The 19,567-nt window shown below is 43.8% G+C and overlaps 1 protein-coding gene across 2 annotated transcripts in view; it reads left to right on the top strand.

Moving 5' to 3' along the window:
• RSF1 (remodeling and spacing factor 1) overlaps nt 1-19,567 on the top strand; it is a 42,387-nt gene that overhangs the window by 12,453 nt on the left and 10,367 nt on the right. For both annotated transcript variants that reach the window (XM_081860072.1, XM_081860073.1), the window contains exons 2-11: nt 2,922-3,013; nt 3,983-4,075; nt 7,067-7,272; nt 8,899-9,050; nt 9,741-11,440; nt 13,955-14,158; nt 15,807-15,911; nt 17,273-17,352; nt 17,732-17,786; nt 18,468-18,577. In XM_081860072.1, the coding sequence (XP_081716198.1) occupies nt 2,922-3,013; nt 3,983-4,075; nt 7,067-7,272; nt 8,899-9,050; nt 9,741-11,440; nt 13,955-14,158; nt 15,807-15,911; nt 17,273-17,352; nt 17,732-17,786; nt 18,468-18,577 (2,797 nt within the window). The remainder of the gene's footprint in view (nt 1-2,921; nt 3,014-3,982; nt 4,076-7,066; nt 7,273-8,898; nt 9,051-9,740; nt 11,441-13,954; nt 14,159-15,806; nt 15,912-17,272; nt 17,353-17,731; nt 17,787-18,467; nt 18,578-19,567) is intronic.

The following is a 19,567-nucleotide window of genomic DNA, read 5'->3' as shown; positions in this document are numbered from 1 at the left end:
ATCAGCTGGTGAGCATAGGGATTAATCCTACTGTGCCAGCTTGTCCAATTGGCCTGTCAGATGTTGAGGAGTGATGAAGATCCAGCCCACCGGGCTGAAAGGTTTCCCTACTTTTGCTTTGCTCTCTTTCACCGGCATAAAATCCCCCCCCCTCAGTTTCAGCATTAATTCTGCCAGCACCAGTTGGTTGCAAATTGAAGATAAAGACAACCATGGTGTTAACCTTGGTGTGATGAACACTGAAAAAGGAAAAGAGAATTTGTTCAGAAGGGGTGTTTGAGCCTGCCTTGTGCTTCTTATTTTGACTGTGGATAAGAAGGCCACTGAGATTGCATATTTAAAATGATTCTATCTTATCTGGACAGCCACTGTTGATTATTCGTCCCAGTTGGTTTTGGTCCAACCTGAAACCTGTTTTGCACCTAGCAGACCAGACTATTAAGCCTCCCTTAATTCTTCCTTCTCTCCATTTTAAGACTGACAAATTGCTTACTTTGGGACTTTCATTCCAGCCTCCATTTTCTCACCTGCCCCCTTTTCTGTTTTGCTTCACATCTCACCTGAAGAACAGTTCTGTAACTTTCTTACTACTTTTCGACGTGGGCATAACCCTAGTGAGGCTTTTGCATTCTGCATTGTCTTCAGTGTTGGTGTGCCATGGAAAAATAATAATAATGGATGAGCAAGCTTTGAATGTTGCCTCTGCTGCTTTGTTGCTATTTACCCCTCATTTTTCCTCCCTGGCTTTCCTTCTTTGGGATCTGTGCCAGGCACTTGTACTGTCTCTTCTAGTCTTGTTTCCTTTCTTTTTAATTCCTCCCAATTATCCTCTTAAATAGGGCTCACTAAACATAGTGAACCCAATAGCCCCTCCCTTCCTCACCTATTTGGTTTTCTCTCTCTCCATTTTTCTTGCCCTTATTATTCTAATGAAGCCAGCTATTTGACCACTTCCCCCAAATTCCTCCCTTTCTTCCCTCCTCCCAATTGTCTAACTGGCTGTTGTTACCTGCATTCCCACCCTCTCTGACAAGTAAGTACAAGATCAACTAAACTACTAGCTTACTGAAACACCAGCAAATAATGTATTTTGACTAGTGTGCAGCATTCCAGGCTGTTCTTTGGTTGACTTTCTAAGCAAAGACTTCCAAGCAAATAATAATAATAATAATAATAATAATAATAATTTATTTATTTATTTATACCCCGCCCATCTGGCTGGGTTTCCCCAGCCACTCTGGGCGGCTTCCAACAAAATATTAAAAACAATACAGTGTCAGACTTTAAAAACTTCCCTAAACAGGGCCGCCTTCAGTTGTCTTTTAAAAGTAAAATAGTTGTTTATTGCCTTGACATCTGCTGGGAGGGCATTCCACAGGGCAGGCGCTGCTACCGAGAAGGCCCTCTGCCTGGTTCCCTGTAACCTCACTTCTCGCAGCGAGGGAACCGCCAGAAGGCCCTTGGGGCTGGACCTCAGTGTCCGGGCTGGATGATGGGGGTGGAGACGCTCCTTCAGGTATACAGGACCGAGGCCGTTTAGGGATTTAAAGGTCAGCACCAACACTCTGAATTGTGCTCGGAAACGTACTGGGAGCCTATAAAGATCTTTCAGGACCAGTGTTATATGGCCTCGGCGGCTGCTCCCAGTCACCAGTATGGCTGCCGCATTCTGGATTAATTGCAGTTTCCGAGTCACCTTCAAAGGTAGCCCCACGGAGAGCGCATTGCAGTAGTCCAAAGAATTTTGGTTGCTCCAGCACAAATTTCATGAAGCAATGTGTGAACCTCTTTAAGATTATAGAATCTTAGAGCTGGAAGGGACCCAAGGGAGTCCAGCCCCCTGCAGTGCAGGAATCCCAGCCATGACAGATGGCCATCCAACCTCTGCTTAAAAACCTCCAAGGAAGGAGAGCCCACCACCTCTTGTGGGAATCTGTTCCACTGCCGAACAGCTCTTACGATCAGAAAGTTTTGCCGAATGTTTAGTCGGAATCTCCTTTCTTGTAACTTGAAGCCATTGCCTCGAGTCCTACCCTCCAGGGTGGGAGAAAGCAAGCGTGTAGCATTCTAGTTTGAAAGCAGTTCTAAAAGGTTATAAAAATGCTTATGCCGTTTTTTGAAGGTTAAAACATGAGGGATAAATAGCTCCTGTGCAAGGCTGGCTTCCCAAAGGATAGGGCAGCTGTGATATTTTTCCAGGTCTGTATCAGGCTGCCCATCTCAGCACCTTTTCAGATCTGCCTGCATGGGTTCTGCCACTCCGTTCTGCCACTAGGTGCCACTGTAGTTTGCTCCTGGCTCATATGCAATTGAGAGAGAGAGAGACTCTATGAACAAAGGAAAAGATGTTAAGTTCTTTTATAAATCCTTAATAATTAACCCCACCTAAGGTGTAAAATCAAAATTTAGCATATGTCTGATTTTAGTGCTGGAAGGTTGAGCTACCTAGATTCCAAGGTAGATGAGAACCTGCGCCATCTTCTTTTTCTAGAATCTACCTGGTCCAGCAGTGCAAATGGAGAAATAGTAAGATAGCCTCTTAATAGTTATGACATAAGTAATCTTTGTTAAGCTTTTCCAAGTAAGAATATAGCAAGCGCTTTGATAAGAAGTGCCCTGATGCAACAGCTCACCTTGTTTCACATTCTTTGTAAGAATCCTAGCCACCCTGCAGGTGCAAGGTGGTTGACAGGAAATTGGTTAGTAGTCCACTGTTGGGATTATAGTATGCCTTTTGTTACGCCCTGATCTACTACGATGTTCAGACTATGCAGTTTTTACTGTGTGTATGAGCGTGAGCATACTATTTTAATATTTTGGCTCTGTGGATTAGTTAACATTTAACGTTTTTGCGCTTACGTCTAGCATTTAGAACCTAGTTGCTTATTTGTTTTTAAACTCCCTTCCCTTCTTGTTTGTAGTTCCCAGAGAGCTGGTAGAACTTCACCTGAAACTGATGAGGAAGATCGGAAAATCCGTCACAGCAGATCGCTGGGAAAAATACTTGATCAAGGTAAGTTGTTTTTACATTGGATGCTTTGAAACTCTACTATTGGGTGATATGTGATGTTGGGAATCCCCAATACCATGGCCAGAAATAGGAGGTGTCTGCGCCAATTTTTGTTTTTGTATTGTTTAATATTAGATATAGTATGCAGATGTAATCACTACCATCCAGAAATAATTTTAAAGAATTTCCAGAGCACACAAAAATCAACGTCCTTATAATACAATTCATTTAAATGATTGTTATGAAAGACTTCTGTGTATTCCATTTTTTCATATTTGGTCTCTGGGGCGGTGTGTTTATGTTCCCACCCCTGCCAGTGTCTGGTGGTGAAGCCTATCAGGCGGATGGGAACCTTTAATAGGGCCTTCTCAGTGGTGGTGCCGCAATTATGGTAGTCAGTTCTTTCTAAGGTTGGGCAGGTCTCATCCATCACATCCTTTAAATGGGACTAAACACAGGTTGGATGACCATCTGTCAGGGATTCTTTAGTTGTGTTCCAGCATTGCAGAGGGTTGGACTCAGTGAGCCTTGGGGTCCCTTCCAGCTTTACAGGACACTGATTCTATGATTGTTATTTTCTCTGATTAATAGGGCTCTTGCTGTCTGTATCTGGCTGGATTTTATTGTTTCTGTTTCATCTCTGTACTGGTGTTTAGATTTTAGTATTGTTTCTGAATGGATTCTAAAGTGTTTTTTGTGTTTGAATTTGTATTTTTATATGTGTTGTGAACTGCTTTGTAGCGCATGTTCTCAAAAAGCAGACTATAAGTCAAATAAATAAATAAACAAATAAATAAATAAATACCCATCCTAGGTCCCCATATTGTTAGTTTAATAGCAATCCACATCCCTCTTCTTTTTCCACTTCCCGTTTTATTCCTACAAAAACTGAAACTTTAGGTAACACTTCATTGAGTATGGTGCCATGATGGGAGATCACTTCGTACTTAATTTAAACCATTTTCCTTTCAGATGTGTCAAGAATTCAACAGCACCTGGGCATGGGAAATGGAGAAAAAAGGATACTTTGAAATGAGCATGGAATGCAAGTTGGGAATATTGAAGGTACTATTGTCTTCGACTCACGTGATAGTTTTCTGGAATACCTGTGATGATACCTGATAATCCTCCAAACACTATTTATACCATTATGAGTTTATAATGGGCTTATGCATCCCCACCCTTCATAGTTCCCTCGCATTTTCCAATTTCCTGCACTGTTTCTGGGTTGACCTAGCTCCAAACCATGGTTTGAGTGGGTGCAAACTATGGTTTTGAGGTTAACGCTTGTCATAGTTTGGAAGATAGTCCAAACTGAGCCTTTATATAAATACTTACCATGCAAAAATTATGAGAGGCTCTAGAAATATTGTTATTCAGCACTTTGTTTGATTATATTTCAGTTTCTGTATATGCACTGATAACAGAAAATCATTTCCGAATTCTATCTGAGCAAATTGAGTGCAGATTCTCAGTAGATTTTATTTTTGTGGACTGTTGGGTGTTCCAGCTCTCCTATACTTCGCATTTCATTAAAAGAAACAACTACAAGGAAAGATTATATATATATTTATTGTTTACTGGTATATTGAAAAGCTAGTGGATCATTTAATGTATGCAGTGCTTGAGAGTAGAGTGCTTCATAAACATAATCTCAATAATCCTTACACAACAACCCTGTGAGTTAGAACCTTGGTTTAGTGAATTCAATTTAATGTATTTAAAATGTTTTAAGGCTGCCTTTAAGGGCAAAAGCCCTCTCGAGGCAGCTTTCAAGATGAAAATGTACAATGAAACACAATAAATACAGCCACAATAAATAAACAAAACAACAACAAAAACATTAAATGGAATCGAAACTGATAGTAGCTCAATAAGAACAGCTCAGAGGAGAACATATATGCCTTCCAAAAGACATAAACCAACAGCACCTGCCAGACTCCAGATCAGGGGTCAGAAGACTTTTTCAGCAAGGAGCCAGTCCACTGTCCCTCAGACCTTGTGGAGGGCTGGACTATATGGGGGGGGGGGGGAATGAATGAATTCCTATGTCCCACAAATAACCCAGAGATGCATTTTAAATAAAAGCACATATTCTACTCATGTAAAAACACCAGGCAGGCCCCACAAATAACCCAGAGATGCATTTTAAATGAAAGCACACATTCTTTTTTTTTACCTGTTAAGAGATAATACATAATGTTTGTATAGATATGCAGATCTTTTAATCAATAAAGAATTGATAGTTCAAGGGAAAAGAAAAGAAAGCACACATTCTACTCATGTAAAAACACCAGGCAGGCCCCACAAATAACCCAGAGATGCATTTCGAATAAAAGGACACATTCTACTCATGTAAAAACACACAGATTCCCAGACCGTCCACAAGCCGGATTTAGAAGGTGATTGGGCTGGATCTGGCCCCCGGGCCTTAGTTTGCCTACCCATGCCCCAGATGATAAAGCATCCCAGCAATGTGGGACGCAGCAATTAAAGGCCTCATTGGTTTCCACCAGTCTTAACTGCAGGCACTTGAGAATGACCTCCATTGTTTATGTTAAAGTATAAGGAGGTCTGGTATGGTTGTAGGTAGAATGCTATGGGACTTGGCAGTGGCGTAGTGTGGGGGGTGCAGGGGGGGCCGGCCGCACCAGGCGCAACATCTGGGGGGGGGGCCCACGCTCGCACTCGTAGCTCTCTGCCCCTACCTGGCTCTCTCACTCACTCACTCACTCTCACTTCTGTGCTGGCTGTGCGAATCCGATCCGAGCCGCCGGGTCGCCGCCCACTGTGGAGGGGGGGTGCCAGGCGTGTGGGTTAGGGGGCGCAAATTACTTGCCTTGCCCCGGGTGCTAACAACCCACGCTACGCCACTGGGACTTGGTCCCCAACCATTTTGGGCTTGAAAATGCCCTGGTGACCCCTGTGAGAGAGGGCTGTCACAATAACAGGTTGTCTTTCTCCCACCACTGCACAGGTGGCTACATGGTGGGTGGGTATCATTCATTTTAAAAGCTACCTTTATACGCTACTCCAGAACTACAGAAAATGCAGTGGTGGATTCAAAATGTCCCTTTTAAAAAGAGATGGTGAGGCGGAACCATTGAAGACCGCTTGCTTTGGTAAAGGTAAAGGTAAAGGTACCCCTGCCCGTACGGGCCAGTCTTGACAGACTCTAGGGTTGTGCGCTCATCTCACTCTAGAGGCCGGGAGCCAGCGCTGTCCGCAGACACTTCCGGGTCACGTGGCCAGCGTGACAAGCTGCATCTGGCGAGCCAGCGCAGCACACGGAACGCCGTTTACCTTCCCACTATAAAGCGGTACCTATTTATCTACTTGCGCTTTAAGGGTGCTTTCGAACTGCTAGGTGGGCAGGAGCTGGGACCGAACGACGGGAGCTCACCCTGCCACGGGGATTCGAACTGCCGACCATGCGATCGGCAAGTCCTAGGCGCTGAGGTTTTACCCACAGCGCCACCCGCGTCCTGCTTGCTTTGGTACCTACTTATAATTACCTCTGCTTCGTATCAGGTCTCCAAAGTCTCAAGCACAAGACTTTCTCAGCCCTCTCTCATTTATAGCAATGCTAGAGATTACCGTATTTTTTGCTCTATAAGACTCACTTTTTCCCTCCTAAAAAGTAAGGGGAAATGTGTGTGCGTCTTATGGAGTGAATGTAGGCTGCGCAGCTATCCCAAAAGCCAGAACAGCAAGAGGGATCGCTGGTTTCGCTGCTCAGCGATCCCTCTTGCTGTTCTGGCTTCTGGGATTCAGAATATTTTTTTTCTTGTTTTCCTCCTCCAAAAACTAGGCACGTCTTGTCGTCTGGTGCGTCTTATAGAGCGAAAAATATGGTAAATCTGAGTCCTTCTTAATACAGAGCAAGGGCCCTGCCATCTGAGCTGTGGCCCCTCCCCAACAATTTCTTAAATCAAGCCCTTCAATTACTGTTTTTGCAAATTAGTCTCTTGCTGGTGCACCAGCAGAAAGTGTTCCTTTGGTGTTTCCAACATTAGTTTGATGTGCTCTTTCTCTCCCCCCGTCCCATTTCTTTAGTACCTTTGTGAGTGCCAGTTTGATGACAATCTGAAATTTAAGAATATCATTAATGAGGAAGATGCAGATGCTATGCGCCTTCAGCCGATTGGCAGAGACAAAGATGGGCTGACCTACTGGTACCAGCTGGATCAAGACCATAATGTTAGGGTGTATGTTGAAGAGCAAGATGATCAAGATGGGTCTTCATGGAAGTGCATTGTCAGGTATTGTTCTTTTTACCCAGACACAACGCCGTTACGTTGACTTTAGAAGAAACGCCTCTCTCAGGTTCATTTATTAGATTAGATTTTTAAAATGTTCTCTCTGACTCACTGTGCATAAGGAAATATTTACAGCTACACGTACATCTTTGCGATGGTTTAGTGCTGCACCTGAAACAAAGCCAAAAGCTTACAAAGTGGTGGTTCAGAAAAGGGCCGCCAAAATGATCCAAGAGATTGAAGCAATTTCCCTATGAAGAAAAGTTGCAGTACTTGGAACTTTTAGTTTAGAGAAAAAGCTGGAGGTTATTATGATCATATTATAACATTTTGGCAGCGGACAGAGTTGTATGATTTTTTAAATATTCTGTTTGAGATATATTGCTATGACTTGTTTTAATTAATAAAAAGGGGGGAGAAGAGGCAAGTAAGATGTAATATTATAAAGGTAAAGGGACCCCTGACCATTAGGTCCAGTCGTGGCTGACTCTGGGGTTGCGGCGCTCATCTTGCTTTATTGGCCGAGGGAGCCAGCGTACAGCTTCCGGGTCATGTGGCCAGCATGACTAAGCCGCTTCTGGCGAACCAGAGCAGCGCACGGAAACGCCGTTTACCTTCCTGCCAGAGCGGTACCTATTTATCTACTTGCACTTTGATGTGCTTTTGAACTGCTAGGTTGGCAGGAGCAGGGGCCGAGCAACGGGATCTCACCCCATTGCAGGGATTCGAACTGCCAACCTTCTGATCAGCAAGCCTTAGGCTCTGTGGTTTAACCCACAGCGCCACCTGCATCCCTTATGTAACATTATAAAAGTTTATAAAATTATGCATGGCATAACATAACATAACATTAGAGCTCCCTCATAACATTGGAACTCATGGGCACCCAGTGAAGATGAATGTTAGGACAGATAAAATACTTCTTCATGCAGCACGATGTCAAACCATGAAACTGCTCCCCCAGGAGGCAGCGATGGGAGACTTTAAAAAAAGGATTAGGAAATTGACGGCTGCCAGTCAAGATGGCTGTGCTCTACTTCCACAGGCAGTAATGCTAATACAAGTTGCTGGAAACTACAAGAGGAGCGAGGGCCCTTGTGTTCTTGTTTTGTTTTGTTTCCCACAGGCATCTGGTTAGCCACTGTGAGAACAGGATGCTGGACTCAGTGGCCTGATCTAGCAGACTATTCTTAGGTCTGGAGATCTGGCCCTGAATATGGGCTGTGGTGAATATGTGCTGCAGTGCTGGCCATTGCTCCTTTTTGTATGCCTGTGTTCCTTTTGTTCCAGGCTTGCTATGTGTGGCTATTCCTTGGTTCTGCTATGCTTGCAGGTAGGTGTGAGAGGAGGGTGGGAACTGGTGTGCTGACTGCTGAGAGTACAAAAGTGCAAGTGGTTCCCTATAGCAGTGATAGGTGTCTGTGAAATTCCTTAGGGGGAAGGGGCAGTTGCGGGGGCTGCACCCATGGTTTTCCAGACATAGTCCTGTACCATTTACTTACTCTTCATTTTCCTGCTGATGCTGGCAAAGCCGAATGCGTGCAGTCTGGTTTGCACAAGTGTGGGATATTACACAAGGCTGGCAAGGTTATGGGGCTTGATGGGTTTTTTTGTTTTTTGTTTATCCAGAAGCCGAAATGAGCTGGCTGAAACTCTGGAACTCCTCAAAGCACAAATTGATCCCGAACTATTAAAAAAACAGCAACAGGATAATTCGTCACGGGAGAGCCCTAGTATTGAAGGTGAAGAGGCCAAAAAGGGCGAAGAAACGTCAACCCAAGGTTTTGCTGCTATTCTTACCTTGCAAGGGATCTTTTGCATTAATCATGCTCAGTGTTGACTATTTTGAGGGATTTATGTGCTGCAAATGTGGGCGTGATTCAAAATTGGAAGCCATTTAACCTAAAAAAAACTTGAGAAGTTTTTTTAAAAGTATTGCTGCTATTAAAGTGACATTAGGATGGGTACCAGGCAAGCCTCTCTGGGGAAAGCATTCTTCTAAGGAGGTGCCACCATTGGACTTACAAGCCTTTTGGCCCTTCCTAGCTCTCTTCTGCAGACTTCAAATAGTAAAGCAATCATTCACTCTTCCTGGAGGGCCTTGAGAATTGTAATTCCATACAGGGGAAGTGAGATAGTAATGGAGATTTCTCAGAATAGCACAAAACTATAGTTTTCAGGGTTTTCTTGAGGGGATAGCCAGGACAGTTGAATTGGAATGAAACCAGGTTATATTTGTTACATAGATTTGCCCAGTGATTTTTTGCTGTACTGAAACGTTCACTCAGAGTAAAGTACCATTGGAGCCATTTTTGTTTCGACATGAGCTGATATTTAGCATTCATGTGTTCAGTGCCTGGAACAACTAAATGCTTCAAAAATTGTGTAGTACTGAGGGTGGGGAGAATCATTTGGCTTATGGTGATTGTAACATTGCTTTACTTTGCTCTTTTTTCTTTTAAATGAAACAGAAAGTGACTTGAAGGTCAAAGAAGAAAAAGAAGAGATAAAAGAGGAGCTGCCAAAACAGTTGGAAAGCCTTCCACCTCCAGCAGTTTCGGAAGAGGAAAACAAGATAAAATTAGAAAAAGTGCAAGAGAGAGAAATCATAAAGCTGCCAGTTATAGTGAAGTTAGATAAACCTTTGGAAAACAATGGGGAAATGCAAATTACCAAAGAAGAAAGGGACTCTTTTAAAGAAAACGTTAAGCCCATTAAAGTGGAGGTGAAGGAAAATAAGCTAGAGCCAAAAGACTTGAAAGATGTAAATAGCAATGCAGAGGTAACTGTTCACGAGCCCGAGAGGATAGAGTTCTGTGTCAATGTCAAAGCTCCCCAGGAAGTGGTGGAGCGAAGTGTGGAAGAAAGCGAGAAACTAAAAAATGACCAGCAGGCAAAGATTCCACTGAAAAAGCGAGAGATTAAGCTGACTGATGATTACGACAGCCCATTAAAAGGGCCCTTGCGAAAATGTATTACCCCAACGAAGGATGTCTTGAAGGAGGAAGGGAAACAAGAGGAAGAGACGTTTAAGAGAGTCCCTACAATTACCGATGGGAAATGTCTTGTTAATGGGGAGGTTAGTAGTGAGAAAATCATGCCAAATAACAAGTTGGAACGTTCCCCAGGCACAAAGGAAGACGCCTCCAGCCTGCCTAAGGAGGAAAATGGTGTAAGCAGCGAGAAAATACTGGAGACCGTTAGCACGATAGTACGAACAGCTGATGTCGAAAGAAATATTTTGCATACAGGGAAGGAGGTAGCTAGTGTGGTAGCTGAGGTTTCTTATCAGAAAGTGCCTTTAAAGGAGGAGACCAGCCCGAAAGGAAAAGAAAGCTTGCTTGACAGTAAGGTTTCAGAGTCTGTCGTAGAAGCACCTTCAAAAACGGATGATTGTCTCAAGAAGTCAGTGGAACCTATGAAAGCAAAAGATGGCCTGGCACCTCCCAAGGAATGTCTAGATAAATCCTTAACTGCATCTTCCCCAAAGGAGCAGGCAACTCCAGCAGTTGATGAGGATCTGAAAAATAAAGGTCAACCCGGGGAGAAGGCAGAGTTGCTAAGAGCGGCTGTGACTCCACCGCCTGCTCCAGCCCTTCCCTCGGAGAAATTGGTTGCTGAGAAGGAGGAATCTGTCTCTAAAAGCACACTTCCTGATAAATGCAAAGTACAGGCAGGGCAGGATTCTAAGCCGCAGAAGGACACTGAAGTTGAAGGGAAAGAAACGCCCAAATTAGGCAATGCCCAAAGTTCTGCCGAGGAACCTCCTGAGGCTAAAAAAGAGCCTGTGAAAAGCAAGTGTAAATACAAGCTGATTTCTGAAGACGAAGGTTCGCTAACGGAGAATAGGGAAATCACCTCCGAGAGGCAGAAAGATGGGATCAAGCTCACAATCAGGATCTCGAGTAGAAAGAAAACCGACCCTCCTCCCAAGACTCAGAATGCAGCCTCTGAAAAGGAGGAGGAGGCGGCGGCTGTTGGTGTCGGTCGCATTTTAAGGAGGTCTCCCCGGATATCTAAGCCCACTCCCAAAATAGTGGAGACCCGAGATCAGAAGCCCGAGAAAAAACGGAGTGAGGAGGAGGAAGAAAAACCAGCTGCTGTGCAAAAGCCGGAGAAGAAAGAGGACTCAAAAAAGCAAGAGAAGGAAATAAATTCTAAGGCTAGCAAGGTAAAATATTCACATGAGAGCTGTGCGCCTTGAGTCTTTTGAATTTCGCTGGCCACTAATGTTGTTTAGAAACCCAAGTCTATGCTAAGACATTTTGGTTTCTGCCCATCCACCCCCACCCCACCCCCATTATACTAATCTGTACAGTTTGGAAGAGTTTTGCTCAATTGGCAGGCCTTGCTCTGTACCCAGTATTCTAATTTTTACTCTGTTTTGACATTTTTAGCACAAGGCATTATGCCTGGAAGCAGGAGTGATAGAACACAGTATAGAGAGCTTCTGCTTGCCTGTCAGGGTCCCACTAAAGCAGTGGAACTGTTCCCTTTTCCCTTCTCCCCTGTGCACCCTCAAAATCTGCACCAGAGACTTGAGGGATTCTCTGGAGTAGATTTTTGGGGGCACACAAGAGGAGAGGAAGCGGGAGTCCCAATTGTGTGAGCATTGGATAGAGCTCCCTGTCTCCTGAAAAATGATGGCTGCAGAGAAGGTGTGATCATGTGATCCCCACAGTTACTAGCTGGCTCAGAATTATCAAGATAAGAAATTATCAAGCTTATAAGATTATAAGAAAGCTTGATGTAAGGCTTCAGCATTTAGATGTTTAATTGATTCAGTGAATCAGTTGAAAAGTTTTTGGTAGGCTAAAACGATATCTCGTGCCATAGCAGTTATTACTAGCTAGTGTTTTCTACACTGGCTATACAGTTTGCATTTAGTTACAGTGATTATTGCATGGGAAACGTTTGCCCTTCTGCAAAGTTGGAGTAGTTGAGGGTCACGTGTTTGATGATACCTGGAAACGGTACAGAAAATGAGTCTAGAATATATTTTTGCGTGTGAAAGAAATGGAATAGGAAGTTGCAGAGTTAATACAAGAGTCATTAGGGATGCCAGTAAGACAACTAGAAGGAGCACTTGAGTTTGAGAATGGCAAGAATAATGTTCTGGCTGCTACGTCATCACAAGGTCAAAATCTATGGCCAAGAGAGTAAAATTCATCATGATCCCAGTGGTTTACTGTGAGTGGGGAACACCTGGTGAGGGCTGGAAGCTTCAGGAAAAGAGGAAGATTTTGAGACAGGCAGTGTCTTTGTCCTCCTTCAGCTAAGACTTGGTTGGGTTACATGTCCTCTGGCTGGGAATTCTCAGTGGATTCCTGGTGGTGGTGCCCTCATTTGCCTCATTATCCCCATTTGATTTGAAAGCAGAGAGTCATACAGAGGTACTGCTTTCTACTTTGATGTTTCCCTATGTGTGGTTTTAGGATTGTGCCAGGGAGATACTGTCCTTGCTCTGCACAATTTAGTGGTCCAGTCCTGTGTGAGCAATCTGTCCACAAGGTGCAAAATTGTTTTCAGAAGAGAGCCCAGCCTCCAGCTAAATCTGAGGTAGCTCACTGTGAAAACCAAGTCTTTCCACTGTCTCCACGAGAATTCCCACTTTGGTCTCATCAGCTGCGTCAATCCAGCTGAGGGAAGGTTTTCCCTTGTTTGAAGGCCAGACTGAAAAAGAAAGATTTCATATGCAAGGACAGAACTTGTTCTCTTTCTCTTCAAACGCAGTGTTTATATCATTAGATCCTAATTTGCAGCAGCAGGTCATATGATCAGATTTCAGCTCATTTGTGTGTGGAACAGATGATGGGTGCTGGTATAAAGTAGTGTAACTTCAGAAGGGAAGGGAATAAATGAGTTGGGGTTTTTGTTTTTTTAAAGAGTGATATTGGCCTTGTTCAGAAATAACACTAAATCATTGGTTGACATTATGACAACAAGCATTGGTGAGCCTTGGACTCATGTGCTCCTCTTTGTCCTCTGGTATAGGCTTAAGGAGAAGTTTGGAAGCTTTCCCTACAATTTTAGATTAAATGCAGCTTGTTGTGACATCTAAATCTAGACAAATTGGATAATCTTAACCAGGGGTCAGCAAGGTTTATCTAGCCTGGGCCAGATCGGTCCCACGGAGATCCCTCCGTGGGCCCGATCATGCGCATGATTTTCGGTGTCTGCATCTGCGCAGATGTGCCGGTTTAGCGCAGCGCGAGAGCGGACATCTCGGTTTGGGGGTGGCTCATGGCCCGGTCAAACAACCTCCGCAGGCCGCTTTTGGCCCATGGGCCTTAGGTTGCTGACCCCTGATCTTAACTATGCTTAATCTTAAGAATGGTTTGTTTCTTTAAAAAAAAAAGAACATAGTTAAGATCAAGCACTGTTCAGGGTTATGGGGGCATGGTAAACAGTGACTAATCTAAAATAGAAGCAACAGTTTCCTTGCAGCTGCACTGGAGGAGAGGGGGGAGTTTGAACCTGAGGCTTCTGCGGCTTGTTCTTATACTGCTAAACCATTTAGCATTGAATCCCAGTACAACCGTTGTCATGTCCAGAAGGCATTGTATAATCTGCGCATGGCTGTTTTTTATTTGATGCAATGTAAACTGGGGGGAATGTATGATTCAGCATGGAACTGTAACAAGGTGCCGAGACAATGAGGTTTCCCTTGTCACTGGGTTTCTAGGCGTCACAGCGAAGCAAAGTTCGGTGGGCTGGTACTCGAACTCGTGGTAGGTGGAGATATTCGAGCAATGATGAGAGCGATGATTCAGAGAGTGAAGAAGACTCTGAGGATCAGGAGGAAGAGGAGGAGGAAGAGGAAGAACCTGCGCCTGCTGATGACGATGAGCCGTGCAAGAAATGCGGCCTCCCCAATCACCCAGAGCTAGTAGGTTCTTGTCTTCAAGAGCAGTGAAACTTAGCAAAGCCATTCTTAAGCATTCTACAGATATACTGGCTCAATTCAGACATCATGCCAAACCTATGGTTAAAGGAAGTTTAGGTATGACTTGGCATGTTGTCTGAATTGGCAATGCATGGTTCGTGTTTCACCAGTAAAACAGGTTTGGGTGTGCAAATCATGTTTTGGTGTGATGTCTGAATTGACCAGCCACTTCTGCAGGCTGTTGCACCTTGAAGACAGAATGAATTTAAGTGGTGGGGTGCTTCGAAGATGGGAAACGAAAGCAGACAAGCAATTCTAAGTCATGTTGTGCATTTGGAAGTTCAGACCTGGGAGCGGATTCTAAACTATTACGTGTTACATAAATATGGGGCAATAACACTGACAAAAAATAGGTACAGTGGTGCCTCGCAAGACGAAAAGAATCCGTTCCGCGAGTCTCTTCGTCTTGCGGTTTTTTCGTCTTGCGAAGCAACCCTCTTCGCGGATTAGCGCTATTAGCGGCTTAGCGGCTTAGAAAAGGGGGGGGGGAGCGAAAAAAATCGCAAGACTCGCAAGACGTTTTCGTCTTGCAAAGCAAGCCCATAGAGAAATTCGTCTTGCGAAGCGCCTCGAAAAACGGAAAACCCTTTTGTCTAGCGGGTTTTTCGTCTTGCGAGGCATTCATCTTGCGGGGCACCACTGTACCTTAAATTATTCTTGTGCATGTATGTGTGTTCTTTAAAAAAAATCACTCTGCCTGCATTGTCTCTTTTCTGTGGACACAGCTTTGCTGCAAAATTCAGTTGGTTTAATTGCGGTGGCTTTTGTCCCAGGAACACTTGCAATCTGTAGTTTGGCGGGAAGGCTGGGTACTCAACAGAAACCTTGGAGTCCTTGCAAAACCACAGGGCTGTTTGGAGAAGCAGTGACAACCAAAGGCCCATTTGGTCTTTTCTATTTTCTCTCCCTAGTAGGATTTAACAGAAAAATTCTCCTCTCTGAGGATCATATACATTTATGAACTGGAATGTCTTCATATCAAAATAGGCTGTATTGCAGTGTAGTCCTTGACATAGCCAGTTCCCTTAAGAATTGCCCATATTGTCTTTAAAGAGAATAAGAACTTCCCATTTCAGTCTACAACTGCATGAGAAAAGAAGAGACGGAACATGTTTTTGCCTCTACTTTATGACAACAGCGAATTCAGGTTTAATCTAGGAATGTTAGTATACCTGGAGCCTGATCTGGTTAACCCCTTTAATATCCTATCCATGTCAGTGAGAGAATTAATACCTTCCATTGAAGTCAATGGGACTTGAAAGAGTTTAACTTTAATGAATATTGCCCCTGGGCTTTCCAGCAAAAGCAACAGTTTATCTGCATATGGATCTATTGGCCACTTCAATTTCAGAATGTTTACGCCAGCCTTCCTCAATCTGGCCCCCCTCCGAATACCGTCGGACAACAGCTCACATCATCCCTGACCATTGGCCATGGTGGCTGGAACCGGTGGGAGTTGTAGTCCACAACGTCTGGAGTTGCACCAGTTGGTGAAGGCTGATTTATGCAAACATAGGAAAGCAAGGTGCGCCTTGATGTGCTTCACAGTGCAAGTGCAAGGTCCGACTGACTCCTTGGTTTATTTCCACAGATTCTCTTGTGCGACTCTTGTGACAGCGGCTACCATACGGCCTGCCTTCGACCCCCACTGATGATCATTCCTGATGGAGAATGGTTCTGCCCACCTTGCCAACACGTAGGCTTTGTCTTCTTTGCCTTTGTTTTGTTTTGTGCTTCCTCGCATGCAAATCCTGAGTTCCAGTGTGGCTATGGAAAGGAGCCTTCCATTGTTCCCTCCATTCCTTTTGGGACTCTTCACTTTGCCTTTGGCACCCATTATTGTAACAAGAACTGTAAGATGTGGTAATAGGTGGGTGTGAATGTGTAACAAGGGTATTACGTAGTCCCATGAGAATAGCATTCAGTGCACTGCAAACAAATTGCACCATAAAGATATTTGTTTGCAGTCACGTGTAATTTACTTTCTGCAACTTGCCGTAAATGAACAAATTAGTTCATAATTGTAAATGAAATGCAAACCACCCATTATTTGTTTCCATCATCTGATAATATACTTGAGGTAACATCATTCTTATTTTCCACAATTCCTTTTAACGTTTCTATTATGCGCAGCTATATATTCTCCTAGTACTATTTGGGGTTTGGGTATTCTAGCATTTGCACAAAAAACAATGCATGTGCTTCTTCTGTACACACAATTCAACATTTATAAGGGACCTAAAGTTTTCTGTACTATACCTACATTTGTCTCTTTTTGTGTGGCATTTGCCATTTTCACATCAAATAGGCCCTGTGCAGATGTAATATTCTCGATTGCTTACTCGTCGTGAAGCAAATGGGGGAAATTGCTGGCATTTTCTCAGCATCCCTCCATTCTGGAGTTCAAGTTTCTTCCACAGAAGCATTGATCGTTGCTCAAGATATACTTAATTCCCTTGTAAACCAGAGGTCCAGTCTGGTTTAAAGTCAATTGTTGCTGAAAACACGTTATCTTAGTTAAGAGTATGAGGAATTTGCTCTGCTGAAAATGTTTTGGGAGAAGGGGAAGATGAATTAAAGCCTTTATATTGTTAAGCATTAGCAGGCAAGTTCAGGTGGAACCCTTGATGCAGGCTTCTTCCACCCCCTCCCCCCCCCAAAACCCCAATCCCCCGTGACTTAGTGACATTCTCATCCATGTATTGTGAATTGTTTGGTTCTGCCTGTCTACTTTGCCTTGCCCATGGACTAGGTGGCATTTCTATGTGCTTCGACTGCAAGAGCAGATTTAGGAATAAATTTGAACTCCATTCAGTGGAAAGATTGAAATGTAGTCTTGAGATTGTCACCCACCGTTTCCAAAGTAATTTGCTTTTCCTTATCCTGTCTGGAAATCCTTCTCTTACTGCCTGATGTTTGGGCCACTGTTAGGTACTCACTGGCGGTGACGGCGTTCACACCGACAAGGAATGCTTGGGAAGGGGCCTGTTAAGAAATTAGCTGCATGGAGATGTTTGTGGAGCAGGGTAACGCTTTGTTTTTTGTTTATTCCCATAGAAATTGCTCTGTGAGAAGTTGGAAGAACAACTGCAGGACCTGGATGTTGTCTTGAAAAAGAAAGAGCGTGCAGAACGAAGGTACCGAAACATTGACCAATGGCTTAGCAACCCCTGTAACCCCACATAACAAATCACACACAGCAAGTGAGTCAGTACTTTACTCTAGCCTTCCCCAACCTCCTACCCTCTAGCTTGACTACAGTGCCCCCATCAGCCTCAGCCAGTACAATCCCCAATAGCCACCACCTGTTCTGGTGTTTTTATTAACCAGGTTTAGTACCACGCCAGCATGCAAAACCACTTACGACTGTGACTGCAAATTGAAGTTTGGAGCTGGCTGTGGTTGAGCTAGGTAAAGGTCTGGCATTAATGCAAACAGGTGAAATACTGTATAGGACAAATTTAAGCGGTTGCTGTGAAGAAATGTCAGCTTTTTGTTTTGTTTTTTCTCCCTAAGGAAAGAGCGCCTTGTGTATGTGGGCATTAGTATTGAGAATATCATTCCTCCACGAGTAAGTGAAACGAACCCCTTGATATCTCCTTTTCTTTCTTTTGGCATAGAGTCAGACCTGTGTGTTCTTTGCGCTGTAAACACTAAAAATTCTGCCTTAAGAAAAGCTGAGTCGGCAATAACCATAGATTGCCTTAATCAGGCAAATTTGCATGCATCTGCTCATTTTGCCTGATAAATTCTGCTCCTGCTGCTGATGGAGTCAAGGAGCTATGCAGGGCACTAAACATGGATCCTGGACCGCTAGAAACCCAATGCACTCCCTGTGTCTTCTTTCTCTACTGCCTGTGACACATGCATATTACAGCCATGTGGTCTAGAAACTTGCCATTGTTTGAATCTCCATCTTGGCACGTACTGTTAGATCAATCCCATCCTGTCATTTGAAAACTTAGGAGGTATGCATGGTTTAATAATTGCTACGGGTTGTAGCCAATGCTGGTGTTATTCTGAGTTGACTCATTGAAGTTAATGAACATGGCTGACATGTGTTTATGAATCCTCTCAGAGTAGAACTTAGTTGGAAACAACCCTAGGTACTCTGAACAAGAGGAACTGTGTGGCTGTTTGTACAGCAGATTGTTTCTCATGGAAAAGGTGACAAATTAAGGTTGAGTTTGTACACCCTCTATGATTGGCTGCAGCTATTTCTGTGCTTAATGATTGTCTGCCTTTAAACCAGGAGCCTGAAATACCTGAAGTTGTCAATGAAAAGAAGAAAGATTCCAAAAAATCAAAGGCAAAGCTGCTTGAAAGGAGGTCGACTAGGCAACGGAAATGCATCAGCTATAGGCAAGCAACTTCTTTGCTCCTTTTTGAATGGATGTAATAAAAGAAGCTGTGTTTCCAGTTCACAGTGGAAACATGCAAAAAAAATAAAAATGAGAAGGGAGGGCTGTCTGAGCAATGGGGAAAGGGGGTGGTAGAATTGACGGCAACTTACTCTGACTTGTTTGCAAGTCGTTTCGAGGGCAAAATTGCTTGCACCCACTGGGATCTTGACTCTGCTGTTACAGCAGATGACTCTCAAGGGGTGTCTAGAGCACTGTCTTAATCCTGTTGCGTTGGATGAGTTTCAACTAGTAAGGTTTGAGGGTGTAGACAAAGTGCTTGGATCGGTCAGGGCAACCGCCTGGACCCTCTTGGCTGATAAAAACGAGCAGGGAGGGGACAGCTGGCTGGGCCAGGGAGGTGGTCAATGCCTCCTTGTGAGAAGGGTCCATGCCTGCTTGAGGGAAGCAGTGGTAAAACCACTCCTTAAGATTTTGAAAAATCTTAAGTAGCTAACCACCCAGTTGCCAATCTTTCCTTCTTGGGCAGACCAGTTGCAGACCAGATCCTGGTGCTCTAGGAGGAAACTGATTGTGTAGACCCTAAACCGGGTTTAGGCCCAGTTTTGATCGTATACCTTTTATTTTTATTTTATTTCGTTCAATTAAACTGTTCTTTTAAAATAATGATAATGATAATAACGTCAACAACAACAGCAACATAGCAAGTGAGCATTTAAATTTCCTCTTACATTGACTGGCTGTACATTACATGCCAAAACACAGAACAAAGCTCCAGGGTTGTCTCTTCAACAATGGCATAGTTAAACATTGTCTACTACAAGATTGGTGGTAGGCAACCAACTTGGAAGGCTTTAAATGGAGGGTGGACAAAATCATGGAGGGCAAGGCTGTCAGTGGCTACTGGCCATGTTGGCTATGTACTTCTTCTTTGGTGATTACTTCTAGCCGAGTAAGATTGTCTTCCATAAACAGTGAGTCCGTAAGTGAC

Source organism: Podarcis erhardii (genome assembly GCF_964252035.2).
Source record: "Podarcis erhardii genome assembly, chromosome: 4".
NCBI lineage: Eukaryota > Metazoa > Chordata > Lepidosauria > Squamata > Lacertidae > Podarcis > Podarcis erhardii.
Note: the sequence above shows the minus strand (reverse complement) of the source record. Positions and strands in the feature narration are given on the sequence as shown.